Source organism: Poromitra crassiceps, assembly GCF_964638095.1.
Source record: "Poromitra crassiceps genome assembly, chromosome: 20".
Taxonomy (NCBI): Eukaryota; Metazoa; Chordata; class Actinopteri; order Beryciformes; family Melamphaidae; genus Poromitra; species Poromitra crassiceps.
The window spans coordinates 20,137,417-20,158,928 of NC_139637.1; the positions used below are offsets into that span (position 1 = coordinate 20,137,417).

Here is a 21,512-nt window from a genome sequence, read left to right on the forward strand (position 1 = left end):
CTGTTGATCCATGTGAACAGTGCACCTGAAGGAAGTGTCCCCCCCCCCTCTCTCACTCTCTCTCTCCCTCTCTCTCTCTCCCTCTCTCTCTCACTCTCTCTCTCCCCCCCCCCCCCCCCCCCCCCCCCCCCCTCTCTCTCTCTCTCTCTCTCACTCTCTCTCTCTCTCTCTCTCAAACAGGCTGTGAGTTTTGCGGCTCTCTGCATTCATTGTTATCGTCGCTGTCATCTCCAACAATGAGAAACAGTGTGTGTTGTTGAAGGCATGGGGGGGGGGAGGAGCAGACACACACACACACACACACACACACACACACAGAACGACACAGGAAAAGAGGGAGAGAGAGAGAGCGGCCAGCTGTCGAGCATCAGACAAGAGAAAGACGAGCATGATTGAATAGGAAGAGAGAATACGTTAGACGGGCTTGGCTGAGCTGGAGAGGATGTGCCCACGGATTAGAGAACGTTTTTGACTCAAAGCATAAAGAGGCAGAATAAGCCGAGGTTGATTCAGACTCTGTGAGCCGCTCGAAGAAGCAGTGTGTCACTGAGGAACGTGCAGAAAATAAGTGGTGGATTTAGATTTAGAGATACAGAAAATGGAGATTTTACACGAGAAAATGTTTACACCTCCCACCTCCACACCTCCCACATGGGCAATAATACAATGCAATTCATGTGCAATGCAATGCATATAACCTGTTAATAGCATGCTATTTAGTTTGTTCAATATGTTAACTTTTGATCACTTTGCACTTTTACCAACTTTGAAATGTATAGACTTTGCCACTTTGCCTTTTGCTAACATTGTAGCTACTTTGCCACACTTGTTGTGTTTATATCTATATCTATAATCTTATCTTAAGTATCTTCTTATCATGTTGCCTTATGTACAGTAACTTATGTAACCTGTGTGTGCAGTGCACCAACCACACCAAGTCAATTCCGTGTGTGTGTGTGTGTGTGTGTGTGTGTGTGTGTGTGTGTGTGTGTGTGTGTGTGTGTGTGTGTGTGTGTGTGTGTGTGTGTGTGTGTGTGTGTGTGTGTGTGTGTGTGTGTGTGTGCTAACATATTTTGGCCGAATAAAATAATTCTGATTCTGATTTCCACTGCAGCTCACCTCTTGGTTTGTGTTTTGCACCACAACTGTTATTTTTTTTTGGGTCATTTTATTTCATCCACTGGGAACAGATGCCAACAAGATGAATACAATTTCTCGGTGCCATAATATAGGCTATACACGAAATTGTATGCACATTTTGATCAGTTGTCATACCCCCCTTTGACGGTAGATAATGATCTCTTTAATGTGACATATTTAAGCAATTATCACTCAATTCAGTCGAACAAGGCTGGCATGTGCTTTTCTTTGACGTGTTATTTGAAACAGAGAGAGGGGAAGGCAGAGAGAGAGAGAGAGAGAGAGAGAGAGTCCACAGATTTAAATTAAAGAAACAAAGATTTTGCGACCGCACCCAGGCCACATGTTGCCATGCCAGCCCAGTAACAGTGGTTGGGTTTGGGCATGTTGCACACATGTGGAGCGCCTAATGAAGGAGCTAATGACAGAGATCTGGAGACTCTGCTCCCTGTTTCATCTGGGCGTTCATCATTGGACATAGCACTGATTGCCTCCATCTGATTTCTGGGGGAATCCACGGCAAAGCAGGAAGATCTATAATGCAATTTTTTGTGTGTGTAGGTGCGTGTGCGTGTGTGTGTGTGTGTGCGTGTGTGTGTGTGTGTGTGTGTGTGTGTGTGTGTGTGTGTGTGTGTGTTTGCATCGTGAACTTTATCTGACCACTTTGTGTGTATCTCTATCTGCAGCAGCAGCCGGAAGAGATTAAAGGCAAACAATGAGCTAGTCGGACGAATTCATAGATTGTGTTTTGGTTCACTGTAAAAAACCATATGACTTTCTTCCCATCTCTAAACATGCAGTGATATGTTTGAACTTCCGTCGCAATTCACTTTCAAAGCCTGTGAATTAGGGCAAAGGTTCAAGCAAATATGATGCAGCCTATATAAGCAGTCTCCAATTATTCATTTTTCATTTTTGTTTCTGATTGGCCCTATAACCTCTGTAGGCACAGGGCTTATTGAGCAATCAAGTCTTTTATGAAAGTCGATCTATATGCAGAATTAGCATTGCCAGGAACATGAATCACCTATGTGCCAGTAAATGTATCTATCATCCCTCCCTCCCCTTCCCTCTCTCTCTCTCTCTCTTACACAATACACACACACACACACACACACACACACACACACACACACACGCACACACACACACACACACACACACACACACACACACACACACACACACACCTTCACACATGCAGTGATTAATAAGCTATAAAATGAATTATAGGATTAATAATTCTTATGCTGTTGATATAGCATGATTTCAGTGACACGATCACATGCTTGAGTAATAGAGTGTAGCATGGCAGTGATTTTATGAGAACATGTGTGAATGGTTTATGGCTTATTTTGGATTAAACTTTTCATCGTTTATATCCACCCTGATGAAAAATCACAGTAGTACTCCTATAATGGTCCTAGGAGTTTATAGTGTGTCTGACTCTGATCATCACTAGTGATTTTATAGCCTAGTGACTACTGTAGTTTTTGAATTAATTTGTACCATCTCCTATGGTACTATATTTCTAGAGTGTTTAATTAGTGTATCATTTAACTACAGCGATTTGTGTGTGTGTGTGTGTGTGTGTGTGTGTGTGTGTGTGTGTGTGTGTGTGTGTGTGTGTGTGTGTGTGTGTGTGTGTGTGTGTGTGTGTGTGTGTGTGTGTGTGTTGGTGCTCAATAGTGAGTTAAGTGACTTTTTTGTAGTTTTAATTGTATCTTTTATTTATGTTTAATGTTTTATCTTCTATATGGTATCAATATAACACTATATGGTTATGACATGGCATATGATTGACTTATTCAGATGTCATCCACCCTAATAAAAATCTGTATTATTCCCATAGCTAATATTGTTATAAGGTGCCTGCAGTGCTCAACACTTATAGTGACTTTAAGGTCCTGGAAGGGTTTCGAGTTTGTTTGTTTGTTGTAGTATTTGAAGCCTGTGGTGTGCAGGATTACTACAGTGAGAGAGCCAAAGTCACTTCCTGCTTCAGCACTGTACCAGAGATTTTCATCCGCAATTGATTTTCCCATAGACATTTCGTAAAATGCTTATAAAAATAGTTTTACTTCGTCAAACCAAACGGTTCAGATATATTTAGAATCAGGATCGAGAGACCACCTAACATTTCACTCGGACCAAAACGTAAAAAAAATCGCGGATTTAAAGAAAATATTTTTTCTGTGTTGTTTTTTTTAAGTTCTGGTCGGAGTGAAATGTTCTATGGTCTCTCCCGATTCTAAATATAGCTGAACCGTTTGGTTCGACGAAGTAAAACTATTTTTACAAGCATTTTACGAAATGTCTATGGGAAAATAAATGGCGGATGAAAATCTCTGGTACAGTGCTGAAGCAGGAAGTAGGCGCTCACTTTGCCTCTACTCCTTTTCGTTTCGTGCGCCTATACAGAGAGAAAAACGCGTGGACACGCCCGAACATGGTTTCAGTAAATATTTCTTATATTTCTTACTGTTATTTGGACTGCTTTTAGCCTACCTGTAGCCATGCTTGCTTGTAGATCTGTCAGCAGCAGCAGCAGCAACTCACTGGTTAACCCAAACTGATGCGAGCAATGCATGCTGGGATACTGAATGAATCACAATGGCGGCGAATCCCCAGCAAGCCGTCGTCTCTGCTCTCAGCCTCTCAGCGTGTTTACTTTCTGCACTTTTGCTCCAGACGTGTGGGACTTTTGCCGAGCAGCTGACATGGGACCAGAGTGGCTACGTGTTGTACTGCCCCTGCATGGGTAATTCACTGTTCCGAACTGTAACTTTGAGATTCTGGTCGCACGCACATTAGCTTGCCAGACTTTCTTAGCTGCGAAAACCTTTTATGGAGAGGACTTCACGCCGAACTCCGTTCAAAAATATGGCCTTTCCTATTCGCTACAGGTAGGCTACGTGCCTACCTTTCACCAAGACATCAAGGCGTTTATTTTATTTTATTATTAGGACCCACATTTTAATTCGGCATGTTAACATGCCGAACTGTGTAACTTACACAGTTCACCATGAAACACTAACGTCAGTCACATGTCTAACTCTCAGAAATTAACCCTTTTCGATACCGTCCTTCACAGTATATTAACACACATGTATTTTGGTGGAAGAAGTTTGTGGGAATAACATGCTAACACAAGAGAAAACGGATGTTGCTAGCAGCTAACTGGGACAACAGGTGCAACAAGTTGTCACTTTGTACCACTCACACTGCACCAACCATCATTGGCTTGAGTTAAATATATAGCTACAGTCAATGCTTTGAGTTAGCCAGTAATGGCAACTATTGCTTGCTACATTGTGTTAACAACTATGAATGTGGAATTAAAATGATATAAAGTTGCAATATTGCATTTTGCTCCATTCCCTCAAGTAGTTTCCAATTCCTGCACATGAGAAAGTCTACTCGAAAAGGTCGTGTCACAAAATGAGTCACTTTGGCCTGTGTTATTTTTCAGGCCGCTTTGGAAACCAGGCGGACCACTTCCTGGGGTCCCTGGCATTTGCAAAGATGTTGAACCGCACCCTGGCAGTCCCTCCCTGGATTGTGTACCGCCACAATACAGCCCCTTATACCAATGTAAGTACAATCAGTACACCGTGTAATCAGTACTCCGTGTGTCATTTATCAATATTTATCATCTCTCTGCCCCAGGCTCTTATGCTCCCCAAATCTCTAAATTCACGCACATCAATACTGGGACTAATATGCAGTATCTCTCGTATCTCCTCTCTGTGGTGCATGCATGTACCCTTTTAGCTGAATTGGACAGTAAAGGTCTACTATTCTCTCCAGGTCCATGTTCCTTACAGTGAGTTCTTCCAGCTGGAGGTCCTGTCTGCCTATCATCGTGTGGTCAGTCTGGAGGCCTTCATGGAGCAGCTGGCTCCTAAATACTGGCCCTCGGGACAGAGGAGCGCCTACTGCTTTGAGACGGCTGCACAGAGGAGTGCAGACAAGAAATCCTGCCCTATGAAGGTGAGAGAGGGGGGTCGAGTAGAATCACTAGAATATCATAATAATTATAAAATCATAAAATTATTATCATTATTATCATTCTAATTTGTTCGGTTAGTGGTGTAGTCAGGGTCCAGGGACTATGACCAGCTGGGTTTATCGCTGCTTTTCATGTATCCCTTTCCTTTACCTCATTAGATATGTGCGAATGAGGTCAAGGTGAAGCTGAACAGGCAAAACAAATAATACTATTTGAAAGCAGTTGAGTGTGATGGTAGTATTCCTGCATCGCCCAGCTGAAACGCTGCCCTCTGGTGGCCCACGGACCAACATTCATGAACCCCAGGCTCATTGATATATCTTCATGCAGAATTCACTCACATTCACTGAAATTAGACAGACAATTAATCAACAACTATTTTACTAATCGATTACCGTAATCATTTTGAGAAATGTTTTAAGAAGAAACGTCACATTTCTCTGATTCCAGCTTCTCAAATGTGAATACTTTCTGGTTTCTTTACTCCTCTATGACAGTATGGTTGTGGACAAAACACGAGATTTGAGGATTTGAGAAAATGAGCAGATGAATCGATCATGAAAGTAATCGTTAGTTGCAGCCTTGTCTGACATGAACGAATGGGTTCTGGCTTATTTTCAGGATGGGAACCCATTTGGTCCATTCTGGGACCATGTTGGTGTGGATTTTGACAAGTCTGTCTTGTTTGGTGGAATCTCCTTCAGTCCCTACCATCAACCTCAGTGGATGAAAAAGTGAGTTCCCATTTGAGTTCATAATTCTAAGTCAGTATAAACGTTATGTGTTCTCCCTGCAACATGTTACAACCCTAAGGTACCATGGCCACAGGTGAGATAATTATATCTCGCATAAAATATCTCCCTACGGAGATATGGCGGAGGGGTTCCGCGCAGCACACTCAGGCGAGGCGTCCAGGCGAGCACGTCAGCGTAATGAACGTGCAATATTTTTCGTTAAAATAAAATACCAAACTTTTATCATCACATGCTTATTAGAGTTCTTTGAATCATAACACGAGGGGTGGCTGCTGTGTTAATTTTCTGTCTCAGTTTTGTAATTAAGTTTTCTAGCCTGATACTGATTTTATTACTCTCTGCCGGTAAGTATATTGTTCTTGTTTTTTTTAATGAGTGTTCTGTGTCCCCTGTTGTAATAGGTTCCCTCCCTCAGAGCACCCGGTCCTGGCCATGCCCGGGGCCCCAGCCCAGTTCCCAGTGCTAGAGGAGCATGTGGGCCTGCAGCGCTACATGGTGTGGTCAGAGAGCATGGTGCAGGAGGGAGAGGGGCACATCGCCGCCCTGCTGGCCAGGCCCTACGTCGCCATTCATCTCAGGATCGGCATCGACTGGGTGAGACGGGCTTCATGACACACAGGCATGGACGTAGTAGACCGTTTAGACACAAAGTATTTTTCCCTTCGTCTTTTCATTTCATTTCTCATTTACTGATTCACTCATCATGCATTATGATTTTCATGCACTTGTCTGTGAAGTCTTTTTGGGGATGCATACCATTAAACTATTGGAAATACTCATACACCAAAAGGTAGAACATTTTGGTCACGATTCCCAACTCCTAACATGGATTCTGGATGATCTTGAACACTTTTTTAGCCGGCTAGTTTGCAAAACCATGATGTGCCGTAGGACTGTACAGAATCTGATGTCACTTCCTCCCTCCATCATCCAGTTTCCCGCCGTCATGTTTGCTGTCCGCCCCCTACAGCAAAACCTAAATGTTTGCTATCGCCCCCTACAGCAAAACGCCTGCAAGATGCTGCAGAGCGGCGAGGCAGGCCCTCACTTCATGGCCTCTCCCCAGTGTGTCGGCTACACCCGGCAGACGGCCCTGCCCCTCACCGCCACCATGTGCCTCCCTGACCTGACGGAGATCCGCAGGGCCGTCAGGCTGTGGGTGAAGAAGACCTCCGCCCGCTCCGTCTACATCGCCACAGACTCCCAGTCCCACAGCGCGGACATTGACAAGCTCTTTAAGGGCAAGGTGGGTTTTGCTTGGCTTGCTTTGTGGAGTTTACAGGTATGTGATAATTAACTCTGGCTCTAGTCTAAACCTGACATGACCCATTTCTTCCTGGTATGTGTGTCCTCAAAATGTAACCTGAACTGACCGGTTCTACTGTGTGACTGTGACTGACTCGTCTGGAGCACAATTTGTTAAACGAGTTTTGTCACCGTCGCCAAGTTCTTTACATAGTTCCCCCAGAAGCTATTTGATGTAGAACAACATGCATGAACCCAACAGAGTTTATGTTCAGCCCTCTGTGTGTATAGAGGTAGTTTAGTGTCATTTTACCGTAATTGTACTAGAAGGAGCAAAACTTCTGCACACCTAAAGTTGACGTCGGAGAACGGAAATCCCCGACTGCATCCAAAGAAGAGCACTCCCGCACACTGTCTCCACAACGACCTTCGTCGGATTCTTCTTGAAGAATCTGATGAAGGTCGTTGTACCAAAATTGTATTCTTTTGTTGATTTTTATTTTTTTGTTTTGCAAGTGGAGACAGTGTGCCGGAGTTCTTTTCTTTGGGCCATAATTGTACTACCCAATCTTCCAGCATTTTTCCTACCATGCTTCTACAGAATGAGGGTGTATTCACAGTTCACACCTCTGGGTCGTTTGCTTTGTCCCGATTCAGGGGCTTAATTGATACAATTGTTGCATTTGTGCCTTGGTTGGTTTGTGTTCACACAGCCACAAATCAAACGGTCCAAATAGTATTGCCAAAGCCTCCTGGATTGACCAGGAGACACTCCGGTAGGCTAATAGCCTCTCAGGATGGAAAACATAATTCCCAGAGATTTTCCTATATGATTATAAGAATGCATTTTGTTAGACCTACATTGTAGGCTACGTCGGGCGTGCGCCATGCGAGGAGAGAGAGAGAGAGAGAAAGAATGAGGGAGGGAGAGAGAGAGAGGAAGAACGTTATTTATTCATGTATGTATGTAGGCCTATGTATTTATTTATTTAGGCTGTATCTATCAGGAATTTGGAGATAGAAGATCAAAGACCCTCGCACACTTCTGCTATTACTATCACGGAGACTTCAGATATATATATATATATATACAGTATATATATATATATATATATATATATATATATATATATATATATATATATATATATATATATATAATAAAAAACTATATTAAAACTATATTTATATAGTTTAAACTATATATATATATATAGTTTTAATGGGACTAATCTTGCATTTCCCTCCATACTTAGCGTATATATTTCTATATTTCCCTCTGCCGTCTGCAGGTGACGGTGGTGAGTCTCCAGCCAGACTCGGCCCAAATCGACCTGTACATCCTGGGCCAAGCCGACCACTTCATCGGCAACTGTGTCTCCTCCTTCTCCGCCTTTGTGAAGAGGGAGCGGGACGTCCACAGTCGCCCCTCATCCTTCTTTGGCATGGACAAGCCTGGCAAAGTGAACAAGAGAGAAGAGCTATGAGCTGGGAAGAACTGACTTCATTGAAGTGTCACGATGAAGGACCTCTGGAACTCTGATGCTGGCTGACTGGTGCAGGTGGAAGCCAGTGGTACATTTGAGTGGTGGTTTCGTAACAGTGTTGTCATTTTCAGGACTGGTGACTCGACTTGGACTTGAGCGCCGATGACTCGGAACTTGGACTCAAGCAGTCATGCATTCAGACTAGGAAGTTGGAGATGAGGACTCTGACTTGTTAATTGATATGTTTTTTTTTAATAGGCCCTAATCATTTGTCATAAGCTATTGATAGCTATATTAATACAGTCCGTGACATCATTCAATTTTGTTCCAGGGGCAGACACGTGTGTGGATTCGCGCTCATGTTCAGTAACTCTGGACTCGGCCTCAGGTAATGGGGACTCGAGAGTGGACTCGGACTTGAGATATAGAGGCCATTTACACCTGGCGTTAACATGCGTTTTCTGTGATCAGATTGCAATCAGATTGTATTTTATCACTTCAGCCTGATTCCATTTACACCTGGCGTTAACATGCGTTTTCTGCAATCTGATTGCAGAAATGGTTGTCCTCTCAATCCGCATAAAGTTGCTGTATCCAGATTGAGAGGACACATTGCATTTACACTTGTGTTCAATGTGTACACAATGCATCCCTGACCACCTCCGGAGGTGGTTTGGCCGATCAGATTGCAATCCTTCTTCAATGCGTTTTGGGGGTGTTTACACCTGGCATTTCAAGTGATCAAACGCAATCTGATTGCAATCTAATCACAGAAAACGCATGTTAGCGCCAGGTGTAAATGGCCTGAGTGACGCGGCTACAACACTGGTTTGTAATATGTCTGTATGGGAAAGGTAGGATTTAAGGTAACAGGCAAAGCCCAGATCCAATTTTAGAATGGGGTTTTAATCAGTGAGATTGGCGTCGGGGCTTAAGCGATAGGATGTAGCAGGTAGAGAGTGTAGTTGAAATGTTTGCATGGTGTCATCATGACATGGACCACTGCTGCTATCGAGGCCATTTATTGTAGTCCGTTTCCCTGCTTGGAAGTGGGTCAGTGCTCAAAACAGTATTTGTATGTGATGATGCGCGCTCTGGGGGAGGTGGCTTCTTCATAGTTGTCTTTCCCTGCGTAGGCTATGTATTATTGAAGCAAGTTTTCCTTTCCACCAGGGAAGTATACGGTTTCCTGTAACATTTCCTTTTAGCTCCAGCTCCATGTGTTGAGGCTGTAACCATGTTTTGCATTCCAGTCAAGTTAGCAGTAGGGTCACCTCACTGAACCCTGCACTGATTGTAATGTCACTGATCATGTTCTCTCACTCTCACTCACACTCACACTCACACACACTCTCTCTCTCTCACACACACTCTCACTCTCTCTCTCTCTCTCCTTTCCAAGAAGTGCACAGTAACTGATCCTGCACATACTAATTATAGGGAGGAAAAAGGAGAAGGGCTTTCCACCTCTCTATTTACCAAGACCAAAAAGTGATAAAATGTCTGCAGACCCTGGTTTGAATGTTATGCAGCAGACGGCAGCACTGTTGTGATTCAATGAATGTGATGAATACATGTCTGGGCAGAGAAGAGTTGATGTGTATGGTTGAAATTGGCTGAATTTATTTAATGCAGGCGGGAAGCTATTTGTATGGAACCACGAATGCATTGATTTTGTAGTTTCGTTTTTTTCTATAATGTTTTTCATAAATAAATTGATGCATAATTTTGCCAAGAAACAACAGCCTCTGTGTGTTTACTTTCCCCATTGGAAGCTCTGGCTGGAAGAATCAGCTGACAGGCTTTTTGGAAGGGTTGCCAGGTTTGCGAGGCTCCCTCCTGTGTGCATAAGTGCGCGTTGTATCTTTTGTCTATTTACATTCAAACAAACAATTGGTTCACACTAGCGTATGGTTGGAATCTGTACCATAACTCTTCTTTCAGAAACGCAGGAATTCGTTAAGGACATATTAAAGATGGTGTCTTCATGAGCACCTTTAAGGGGGATAGTACTACAATAACCTGGCAACTCCGTTCTTGACCGTTGTTCAGTGATGAGCAGCGGCTAATGGCTGACTGGGAGCTTTGGATTAGCTAACGTTTGTGTTGACTGCTGGTAATTATTTTTTTATTTTATTAAATCGATGTATTTATGATGTGGCCAGATTATAAACACATCAACGGATTTGTTAGTCTAATTTGCTTGTTATCTCTGTATGGCGACACTGTGAATCGCATGGGCTGCCGCTCTCGCTAGCGTTTAGCCAGGTATTGGTAAGGTAACCAGACTTGCAGTTAGCTAACGTTTCAGTGTTTGCCGTTGCTAGGCCGGTCTTGCAGTAGACTTTTTGCGAGAGCACTTTGCACAAGCTAACGTTAGCTGGCAGGCTAACATGACGAACCATAACATAAATAGTTTAATGAACTTGCTACAGCCCGGCAGAACGATTGTCACTCGAGATGACCCGGAGGTCCGACTTTGAGCTAACGGTAGTTGACCGGTGAAGGAGCTAATTGGGGCAACGTTAACGTTAGTGGCACTGGCATGCTAGGCTAGCTAACCAGTAGGGGAGTATTTCATTTCCACCTCAGTTGACTTCACTATCATTTAACCATGTAGGCTACAGATCAGCTCCTCCGCTCCCTTCCCCCCTCCTTGTATGTAACTTACTGAACACAGACTGAGTGAGAGATGGTGTGTGTGTGTGTGTGTGGCCTCCTTTGCTCAGATGGTACAAACATGCACAGGCGATTGATGGTACCTGCATCGCCTGATTGATCTACTATGACTTGCCATCCAAAAATACCAAGCCTCTCCCATTTTAATCGGCAAAATAGAAGGGTGGAGTGGACTCAGTCACTCTGTCTCAGTCACTTTACTCTAACTAGCTGATGTCAATCTCTATCTAATTATGTTGAACCCTATGTAGCAATTCACCTTATAGCAAGGAATTGTCAAGGTTGTGTGTCATCATCATGGCAATAATGCCATTGCAAGGGGGGCGCAGTGGTAAGCGCTGTCACCTCACAGCTAGAAGGTCCTGGGTTCGATTCCCACCTGGGACGCTGTGAGCGCTGAAGGAGTGCGTGCATGCCAGCCCGCATGTCCTCGAGTGCCCACCGCCCGGGCGGACACAGAAAGGACCTTTCTGTGTGGAGTTTGCATGTTCTCCCCGTGCCCCCTGGGGGTTTCTTTCATATAGGAACCCCTCACCAAAACATGCAATATCCTGGTTGCTGATGTGGTGCCTCCTCTGGTCGTTAGGGGCGCCTGTTCGGACGGAGGGGAACTCGTTGGAATAGCGTGATCCTCCCACATGCTATGTCCTACAGGTGAAGCTTCCCCTGTCAGGTGAAAAGAAGCGGCTGGCTACTGCCCATGTCTCGGAGGAAGCATGGAGCCAGTTTCGGCTCTCCCCAGATCGGCAGAGGGTGGAGCAGCAACCAGGATAAATAAATTAAAATGAGCACTAATGGGGGATAAAACATCTGGGGGGGGGGATAAAAATAATGCCATTGCAAGCAGGCTGGTACTGATCACCGATTGTCTTGTCTTAACAGGTTCTGATGTGGGCATTTATGACACTTGACTGACCTGTAACTGAAGCTTGCAGTCGCTCACCATGTCCAAGAGCAAGAGCTCTGAGGCGGTCAAGGTGGTGGTCCGCTGCCGGCCCATGAACGAGAAGGAGCGGCTGGCCAAGTTTAACAGGGTGGTCTCTGTCGACGTCAAATTGGGCCAAATTATCGTCCGGAACCCCAGGGAGGCCTCGTCCCACGGTCACCCCAAAATCTTCACGTTCGATTCAGTCTATGACTCCAACTCCAAACAAGTGGATCTCTACGATGAGACCTTCAGGCCCCTGGTGGATTCTGTTCTTCTCGGATTCAACGGGACCATATTTGCATATGGCCAGACGGGTACGGGGAAGACCTACACTATGGAGGGGGTGAAAAATGACCCGGAGAGGAGAGGGGTGATCCCCAACTCCTTTGACCACGTCTTCACGCACATCTCCCGCTCCCAGAATCAGCAGTACCTCGTGAGAGCTTCCTATTTGGAGATCTATCAAGAGGAGATCAGAGACTTGCTCGCCAAGGACCAGTTGCGTCGTCTGGAACTCAAGGAGAGGCCCGACACGGGCGTGTACGTCAAGGACCTCTCGTCGTTTGTCACCAAGAGCGTGCGCGAGATCGAGCACGTCATGAACGTGGGCAACCAGAACCGCTCGGTGGGCTCCACCAACATGAACGAACACAGCTCGCGCTCTCACGCCATCTTCGTCATCACCATCGAGTGCAGCGAGTTGGGCGTGGACGGGGAGAATCACATCCGCGTGGGCAAGCTGAACCTGGTGGATTTGGCCGGTAGCGAGCGGCAGAACAAGACCGGTGCTCAGGGGGAGAGGCTCAAAGAGGCCACCAAGATCAACCTGTCGCTCTCGGCGTTGGGCAACGTCATTTCGGCCCTGGTGGACGGCCGGAGCACCCACATCCCCTACCGAGACTCTAAACTCACCCGCCTGCTGCAGGACTCTCTGGGGGGCAACGCCCGCACCGTCATGGTGGCCAACATCGGCCCGGCGTCCTACAACGTGGAGGAGACCCTGACCACGCTGCGCTACTCCAACCGGGCCAAGAACATCAAGAACAAGCCGCGCATCAACGAGGACCCCAAAGACGCGCTGCTCAGGGAGTTTCAGGAGGAGATCGCCCGGCTGAAGGAGCAGCTCCAGAAGCGCTCGACGGCCGGCGAGAAGAAGAAGAGGAGGCAAGGGGGCAGGAGGAAGGGGGAAGGGGAGGATGGGGAGGAAGGCGAGACCGAGGACGACGAGGAGGAGGAGGAAGGGGACGACAAAGGGGACTACTGGCGGGAGCAGCAGGAGAAGCTGGAGAGAGAGAGGAAGGCCATCATGGAGGATCACAGTCTGGTGGCTGAGGAGAAACTCCGGCTGCTGAGGCAGAAGGAGAAGAAGATGGAGGACCTGAAGAGGGAGAGAGAGGCCGGAGAGATGCTCGCTGCCAAAGTCAAGGTAAAGCAGGCTTTGCCAGACTGTTCTACACACGTGTCAATAGACCCTTCTCACGGGGGCCATTTTGTGTCAAAGCATTTTGTGTCAAAGCACTAATGAGGGTTTCCAACTTCCATGAATGTAAGTTGGAAACCCTCATTAGTGTTTTGCTTGCACCTGTGTTTACCCTGCCTTTTCCACACAAAATGGTCCCCGTGAAAAGGGTCTATTAGGGTGGCTCCGATCTCGAGTCTTCGCTCACGTGTTGCATCATCAGATTGTTTCTTCTGATTGGACAAATTAATTACACACACCACCAGTCTTATTAGTATCAGATCAACGGACGATCAATCAGACCGTCCCTATTGACAGTTAAGTAGCCTATGTGTTTGTAACTTTTGCCTAAACCTGGCAAAAATTTGAACAGCACTCACTGTCTACTGGCCTGAACCTCGCTGTTTATTTCCCTGGATCCATAAGCGACACATGATCATTTGTTAAATACACACACCCACACACACACACACACACACACACACACACACACACACACACACACACACACACACACAAAACCACATAGATCTTCATCTTATTTTATCCCCTCATTATGCTTTATTTTTTTTTCCTCCTCCATCCAGTCAATGGAGAGCAAGCTCCTGGTAGGAGGAAAGAACATTGTGGATCACACCAATGAGCAACAGAGGATCCTGGAGCACAGGAGACAGGAAATCGCTGAACAGGTAAACAGGAAATTGCTGGACAGGTAAACAGGAAATCGCTGAACAGGTAAACAGGAAATCGCTGAACAGGTAAACAGGAAATTGCTGGACAGGTAAACAGGAAATCGCTGGACAGGTAAACAGGAAATTGCTGGACAGGTAAACAGGAAATCGCTGGACAGGTAAACAGGAAATCGCTGGACAGGTAAACAGGAAATTGCTGGACAGGTAAAGTCTGGAGGCTGTGCTCAGATTAGCTAATGAATGCATTAATTGCCTGAAGGTCACAAGGAAGGGAGTCTTTTTCTGTTGTGTTGGAAATGTGGTTTGGACGGCTCTGTTGAATGCTCAGTCGTGATTGGCCATCTGATGGGGGGGGGGGGGGGGGGGGGGGGGGGGGGAGGGTCCGGGGTCCTGACCCCGTCCAGGCTTATTTAGCAATATTGACCAGCTCGTTTATCCCTTCCTTAGCCGATTCGTGCATATATTGTATGCCAGAAGACTAGCTCACTTTCAAGCACGCCTTGCCATATACACACTATATACATACCGGTATATACACTAATATATATACACTGAAGAGTGGCTGACTGATGTGTGTGTTTGCAGAAACGGCGAGAGCGCGAGATGCAGCAGCAGGTGGAGTGTCGTGATGAGGAGACTCTGGAGCTGAAGGAGACCTACAGCTCTCTGCAGCAAGAGGTGGACATCAAAACCAAGAAGCTGAAAAAGGTAGAGGGCCGCCTCACATTACCGCCCCCATCTGGCAGCATCAGGTTAGCCTTACTTCGCTGCTCGAGGAAATCGCTATCCCGTCCTGTCAGCCATCCAAACTGGGCACAAGGCAGTCTGTCGTCAGCCTGTGGTTTTAGGGTTAGGGTGTTGTTTCCAGAACCTGCTCACCACCATCAGTGGTGGCTATTTCACCCTGAAAGTCTGATGCTCTTGGGAAGTTTTATATGTCTGGTAATGAAATGCTTCAGATCGATTTCGAATCAAGTAGGCCTATTGTTATTCCGGTTTAGTTTGACATTAAAGTCCAGCTGAAATGAAAAATACCTTCTTAACTCTTTTAGATCACATCCCCAGTCATATTGTGCACCTATTCAACAATATGCAAAAAAAAAAACTTCTGATTTCTATGTCACAATTCAATCATGTTTTCTTCCTGTAAAACAAAATGCGCAGTGTGCTTACATCAGCAGGGCACCAATCAATTTCAACCAATAATATCATGACATCCACCCATCAATCAAACTTCAGGGCTAGAAGAAAATTCCCAACATGGCTACATGGGTTAACTGCTGCTAGCCCATAAATGTTAATATAACTTCACAAATAACCATGTAAAAATAAAATAAAATGAGAATATCTTAGTTGAATCTAAATGCAAAGGGACATGTAATTTGAGACACGTCGCTAGTCACGATGTCCCGCCCGCGGCTTGTGGTTCACTTCCTGGCCGGCGGCCGGCTCTATCTTCAGACGTTCCTACCGACACAATTGGCCGTGTCTGTGGGTGGGAAGCCAGTGCGGTATGAGTCCTGGTCGCTGCACTAGTGCCTCCTCTGGTTGGTCGGGGGGGGAGGGGAACTGGGGGGAATAGTCTGAGCCTCCCACAGCGTGCTATGTCCTGCCGGTGAAACCCCTCGCTCTCAGGTGAAAAGAAGCGGCTGGCGACCGCACATGTATGGGAACAAGCATGAGGGGGTGGAGCAATGACTGGGACAGGCAATTGGCCAAGTACAATTTGAGAGATTAAAAAAAAAAAAAATCAACCTCCATTTTATTTTTTATTTTTTTTTTTACCGTTTTTTTTTTTTTTTTTTACTTTTACTTAACTTATCTTTGATTGGTTACCTTTTTAATCCCGCTTCCTCCCCCTGTCTCCTGTTTGCTCCTCCCTCCTCCCCATCCCCTCCCCCTGTCTCCTGTTTGGTCCTCCCCATCCCCTCCCCCTGTCTCCTGTTTGGTCCTCCCCATCCCCTCCCCCTGTCTCCTGTTTGGTCCTCCCTCCTCCCTATCCCCTCCCCCTGTCTCCTCTTTGCGCCTCCCTCCTCCTCATCCTCCCTCCTCTCTGTCTGCAGCTCTTTGCCAAACTGCAGGCGGTGAAGTCGGAGATCCACGACGTCCAGGAGGCGCACATCAACGAGCGTCAGGAGCTGGAGCAGACCCAGAACGAGCTCACCAGGGAGCTCAAACTCAAGTATGGAGTCCGCATATCACGTGACTTAATATCACGTGACTCACTCAACAGGAAGACAGCAGAGGGAGGGGGCGGGGCGATCAATAGTATATGTATTATGGACACGCCCCTCTGCTCTGGCAGAGGAGGACATGCGATCATCCCCGGGCCGTATCTGATCGCACGCCGTTATCAAAATGTGTGCTTGAGATCGAGGGCTTTCGCCGACATCGTTAGCAAGAGGGGGAATGACATGCTGTACTGCATGCTAATGCTAATGATGCTAATGCAGGCTATCAGAGAAAAGTCGTGGATGCATTATTCTTTCACTGAATTGATTGTACATGCTTAACTAATCTTCCGGTTATGCTTTTATCGTGTTCTATACGTAGACATCAGCAGGATCTTAGGTCGTTTCAGTCCTGGGTTCTTCCCTAGTCACCCAGGCATCCGGTTGAATTAAGGTTCTTACACATCTGGGGCGTTTTTTTTTCGTGCGATTTAATTTGCACGTCAATAATATTTTCTTGTCTGCTTGCCCGTCTATCTGTCTGTAACTGTCTTGTCTGCTCTTGTTTTTCAGGCATCTGATCATCGAGAACTTCATTCCCCTGGAGGAGAAGAACAAGATAGTCAACAGAGCCTTCATCGATGAGGAGGACGACCACTGGAAAATGAGGCCCATCACACGTATAGAGGAGTAAGTAGCAGGATCTCCGTAGCATAGCACGTAGCATAGCGTAGCATAGCACGTAGCATAACATGTCTTTGGGCACATTCTTAATCCAGTTAAATGACTTCAACCACAGTGCTTCACTCTGAACACACGTCATCGCTGAGAAACGCATGCCGACAGAGAGGGTGTATTGCAGAGACGCGTGCAGAACAACACATTTCTCCCTGACTGTCTGCATTGTAACACTCTGTGTTTGCATTGTAACACTCTGTGTTTGCATTGTAACACACTGTGTTTGCATTGTAACACACTGTGTTTGCATTGTAACACTCTGTGTTTGCATTGTAACACACTGTGTTTGCATTGTAACACACTGTGTTTGCATTGTAACACACTGTGTTTGCATTGTAACACACTGTGTTTGCATTGTAACACTCTGTGTTTGCATTGTAACACTCTGTGTTTGCATTGTAACACACTGTGTTTGCATTGTAACACTCTGTGTTTGCATTGTAACACTCTGTGTTTGCATTGTAACACTCTGTGTTTGCATTGTAACACACTGTGTTTGCATTGTAACACACTGTGTTTGCATTGTAACACTCTGTGTTTGCATTGTAACACACTGTGTTTGCATTGTAACACACTGTGTTTGCATTGTAACACTGTGTATTGTAACACTCTGTGTTTGTGTCTCAGCGACCATCAGATGATGAGCAGGCCGTTGTCGGCGGTAGGCTACAGGAGGCCCCTCAGTCACCACGCACGCATGGCCATGATTATGAGGCCCGACATCAGATACAAGGTAGGTTGCACCGCCACTACCGAAAACCCTTTCAACACATTCAAGTCGAACTGAACCCGTTCGGAGCCCAAGTGGCGCGTGGGTCGGAGTCCGTTTCAGACTGAAAAGATAACCTGTCTGAGATGACAGGTTGAGAGGCGGGTCATAGTAGCATGTCGATGATTTTATTTGACAATTCTGGGGACTGGATTGGGCTTTGGCCAATCCTGGCGTGTTCCACCCCCAAATCGAGTGGGATTCAGCGTGTTGTGGCGCTCTCCTCGGGAAGAGCCTGGTGACACGAGGTTTAGTGGCTGAGTGGAGCTCAGCGAGCCGCAGGCAGCCAGCTGCCGGAGCGGAGAGTGCAGCCTGTTGGCCTGGAATCTCCGAGGTGCGACCCCTGACAATCAGGCTCTCAGGCGCGTGCCATTAACGCTATTGCGGTAAATACAATATTCCTGGAATGCGAGTTTTAACGAGCCAATTACATTTCTTTGCATTCTTAGGCATTACCGTTTTCTTTATTGTGTGTATCAACATACAATTGGCCAAGTTAGTAGTTAGTTTATGGGATAGGAATTCTGCCAGATGACAGGCACTAGGCGCCATTTTCTCCTTCATTTGGAAGAGAAAATTATCCTGAAATGAAGATTTGATTGACAGCGGCCATATCGTGGTATGATTGGTTGAAATGGGGTAGAAATTTGATAGTACTAGGTGACGTCAGCAAACTGTAGATTACTGTTATGAATGAAACCATGAAAAATGAACTTTTGATGTGAAAAAGTGTGAAAAACTAAAGAAATTAGATTTTTGTGATTTCTTTTTTGGCATACATTATTAAATAGGTGCACTGAATACGCAGGTATTTGAACTAAAATAAAGTAAAGTCATTTTTGGGTTCAGCTCGACTTTAACCTCGCAAATAATGAATGGTCTTAGTTACAGTATCTATAAACCATAGAGGAACTGATTCTAGTCATTTGAATCCTCCAGCAATAGCAGAAGTGCAGCATAGCAACAAGGTAGTATAAAGTGAAACATTTTAAAGGTTTAACGATAAATATCATTCAGCGAGTGACGAGTGTGCCAGCTTACAGTTACATGCAATATTTTTAAAGCCAACATTGCAACGTGTGACAATTTACACCCACATTAACACCATATCACCAGTCTGACTCGATATGATAACACTGTTCAATATTGCGATGACGACAATATGACCTGCGATAAATAAAAAAATGCTATAAACAAAAATATTAATGAGTAGGGGTGCTCCGATCCGGCTAAGCCACGATCCGATCCGATTCCGATTCCTGGGGTCACGATCCGATTCCAGAATCGATTCTCGATTCCAACGATTCTCGATTCCAGAATCTAGAATTGATTCTCAATTATGTCGCTTTATATTGCAATAACACACAAAGGTAAATCTAAGACAAAAAATGACAAATGTATTAATGCTGAACTTCAAATTCAACTTCTGAAGTATTACAGTGAGGGCCTAAGTTCATTTTGCAATATGAGTGTGTTAATTTAAGCATACGTATCAGTAAGGGGCACGGGATTCTCAAAGCCTGTGTTGAGGGTCATACGAACAAAAATGCACTCTTAAAGCTAAAAAAAATCCAAAACCAACAAGTTAATTATTTACATTTTTACTTCAATGTAGAACAGTAATTTCTTACACATGAGATTACTTTTAGCCTTTTAGTCATAACGATTATTGAAAGATATTCCATATTCCAGACTGAAATGTTATAACAGAAGTGGATTGTTGGCCAGAATGACATTTGGACACTTATTCTTTCTTTTTTTTTTTTCTTTTTTTGCGATAATACGTGACTTTTGCGATGTGTTCATTGCGCATTTTCATATCGCGATGACGATGAAAATACGATTAATCGTGCAGCCATAACACACACACACACACACACACACACACACACCATATCCCCAGTCTGACTCAGATGTCTCTCACACACACACACACACCATATCCCCAGTCTGACTCAGATGTCTCACACACACACACACACACCATATCCCCAGTCTGACTCAGATGTCTCACACACACACACACACACCATATCCCCAGTCTGACTCAGATGTCTCTCACTCACACACACACACGCAGGCTGAGAACATCCTGATGCTGGAGATGGACCTGCCGGCTCGGACCACCAAGGAGTACGAGGAGCCGGTCATCGCCCCCACGGTGGCGGCGGCTCTGGAGGACGCGCTCAGGGACGAGGACGAGATCCAGGTGGACGCCTCGGGCTTCCACAGCAGCCTGGGCCCGACGGCGCCGCTCAGCGCCAGCAGCAGCAGCAGCCTCAAGAAACCAAAGTCTGGGTAAGACACACCACAGACAAAGCCGTCCTCTGGAGTTCTACTCCAGCTGGGCCAGAACCTCAGTTATTCACACCCGCTGCTCATACTCGTCTTTGGATTAGTTACCTTTGTCAGCGAATAAAGGAAAGAAAGAGTGAAATAAGTATTCACCTTTTTGCTGGACTTACGTTTCCCATGATTCTCAGCGGTAGCCGGTTGTCGACTTCCTGTTTACATTTTGTTTCACTAGCAAGGAGGTGCGCGCCGCTGTCAAAGAGTGGGAACGTAGGGCTTATTTGATCCGAAATGGCTAAAAATAGTAACGTTGTGTGGTTACATAGCGGCGATATTTTACAAAAACGAGGTGAATGACAATTCACTGGTACTGTATGGGCTTATTTTAGCCGAAATTGCTCAAAATAGTATGTGGTTGCATAGTGGCCGCTTTTATTTTGAAGGCTAAACGTCCAAACCGGAACTCTAATATTTGCTCATTGAACGGAGCTTTAGCGGTTTCTCTCTTTCAAGATTTAAGATATTGTCACTCCGTTGTACAATTATGCACGTGTGAAATTATTGTGCTGGGGGGCTCCATTACAAGACCTACATGTAGGTAGGTACAAAGTCACAACAATTATTATGAATATTTTCAGTCTCTTTCGCTATGAACGGTCCTGGGCGGAAACAGGCAACCGGCAGCTGGAAAGTGTCAACAGGGAGAGGGAGGGTGTCATGGAAGCGCCCACTGTCTCACCGTGAAACTCGTGAATAAACCAAATTGTTTTCCGTCATCGCCACAAATCCCTGTAATCATCTCTCTCGCTTTGCTTTCTCCCCCACAGTCGACCGAGAACGGGCAAGAAGTCGAGCACCCCGACCTCTCCGTTCAGCCCCTCCAGTCCTGGATCCCCGCTCTACCCGCAGTCCCGCGGCCTGGTGCCCAAGTGACGGCCCCCCTACCACCACCACCACAACTACTACTACCACCACCCACCCACCCACATCTCACGCACATCTTTCACCTTCGGAACCCAGAACTTTGACACATTGGGTTTGGTTCTGTTTCTTTTTAGGTCGAGACATGTTTCCTACACAATCTCGCAGACTTGCAAAGAAAAGATACAACACTTCAAAGATTCATCATGCTGCTTCATAGGGTT

The 21,512-nt window shown here is 45.6% G+C and overlaps 2 protein-coding genes across 2 annotated transcripts; both read left to right on the top strand.

Annotated features, from left to right (window-relative positions):
• The first annotated feature begins 3,848 nt into the window (after positions 1–3,848).
• Positions 3,849–8,862, top strand: pofut1 (protein O-fucosyltransferase 1). The gene is made up of 7 exons (XM_083656821.1): positions 3,849–3,901; positions 4,613–4,734; positions 4,951–5,133; positions 5,774–5,886; positions 6,309–6,501; positions 6,911–7,153; positions 8,445–8,862. Exons 1-7 carry the CDS (start codon positions 3,898–3,900, stop codon positions 8,637–8,639), a joined length of 1,053 nt encoding a protein of 350 aa, XP_083512947.1. The 5' UTR covers positions 3,849–3,897; the 3' UTR covers positions 8,640–8,862.
• A 3,400-nt stretch (positions 8,863–12,262) lies between these two features.
• Positions 12,263–21,300, top strand: kif3b (kinesin family member 3B; the record flags this gene model as incomplete). The annotated part of the gene is made up of 8 exons (XM_083656337.1): positions 12,263–13,672; positions 14,293–14,394; positions 14,983–15,105; positions 16,461–16,579; positions 17,142–17,258; positions 17,934–18,039; positions 20,156–20,373; positions 21,195–21,300. The coding sequence occupies 8 exons, from the start codon at positions 12,263–12,265 to the stop codon at positions 21,298–21,300; spliced, it is 2,301 nt and encodes a 766-aa protein (XP_083512463.1).
• Between the last annotated feature and the right edge of the window lie 212 nt (positions 21,301–21,512).

Coding starts and splice junctions, on each gene's coding strand:
- pofut1 (XM_083656821.1), top strand. Junction 5,134..5,773: donor AGAAATCCTGCCCTATGAAG/GTGAGAGAGGGG, acceptor GCTTATTTTCAG/GATGGGAACCCATTTGGTCC. Junction 6,502..6,910: donor TCAGGATCGGCATCGACTGG/GTGAGACGGGCT, acceptor CGCCCCCTACAG/CAAAACGCCTGCAAGATGCT.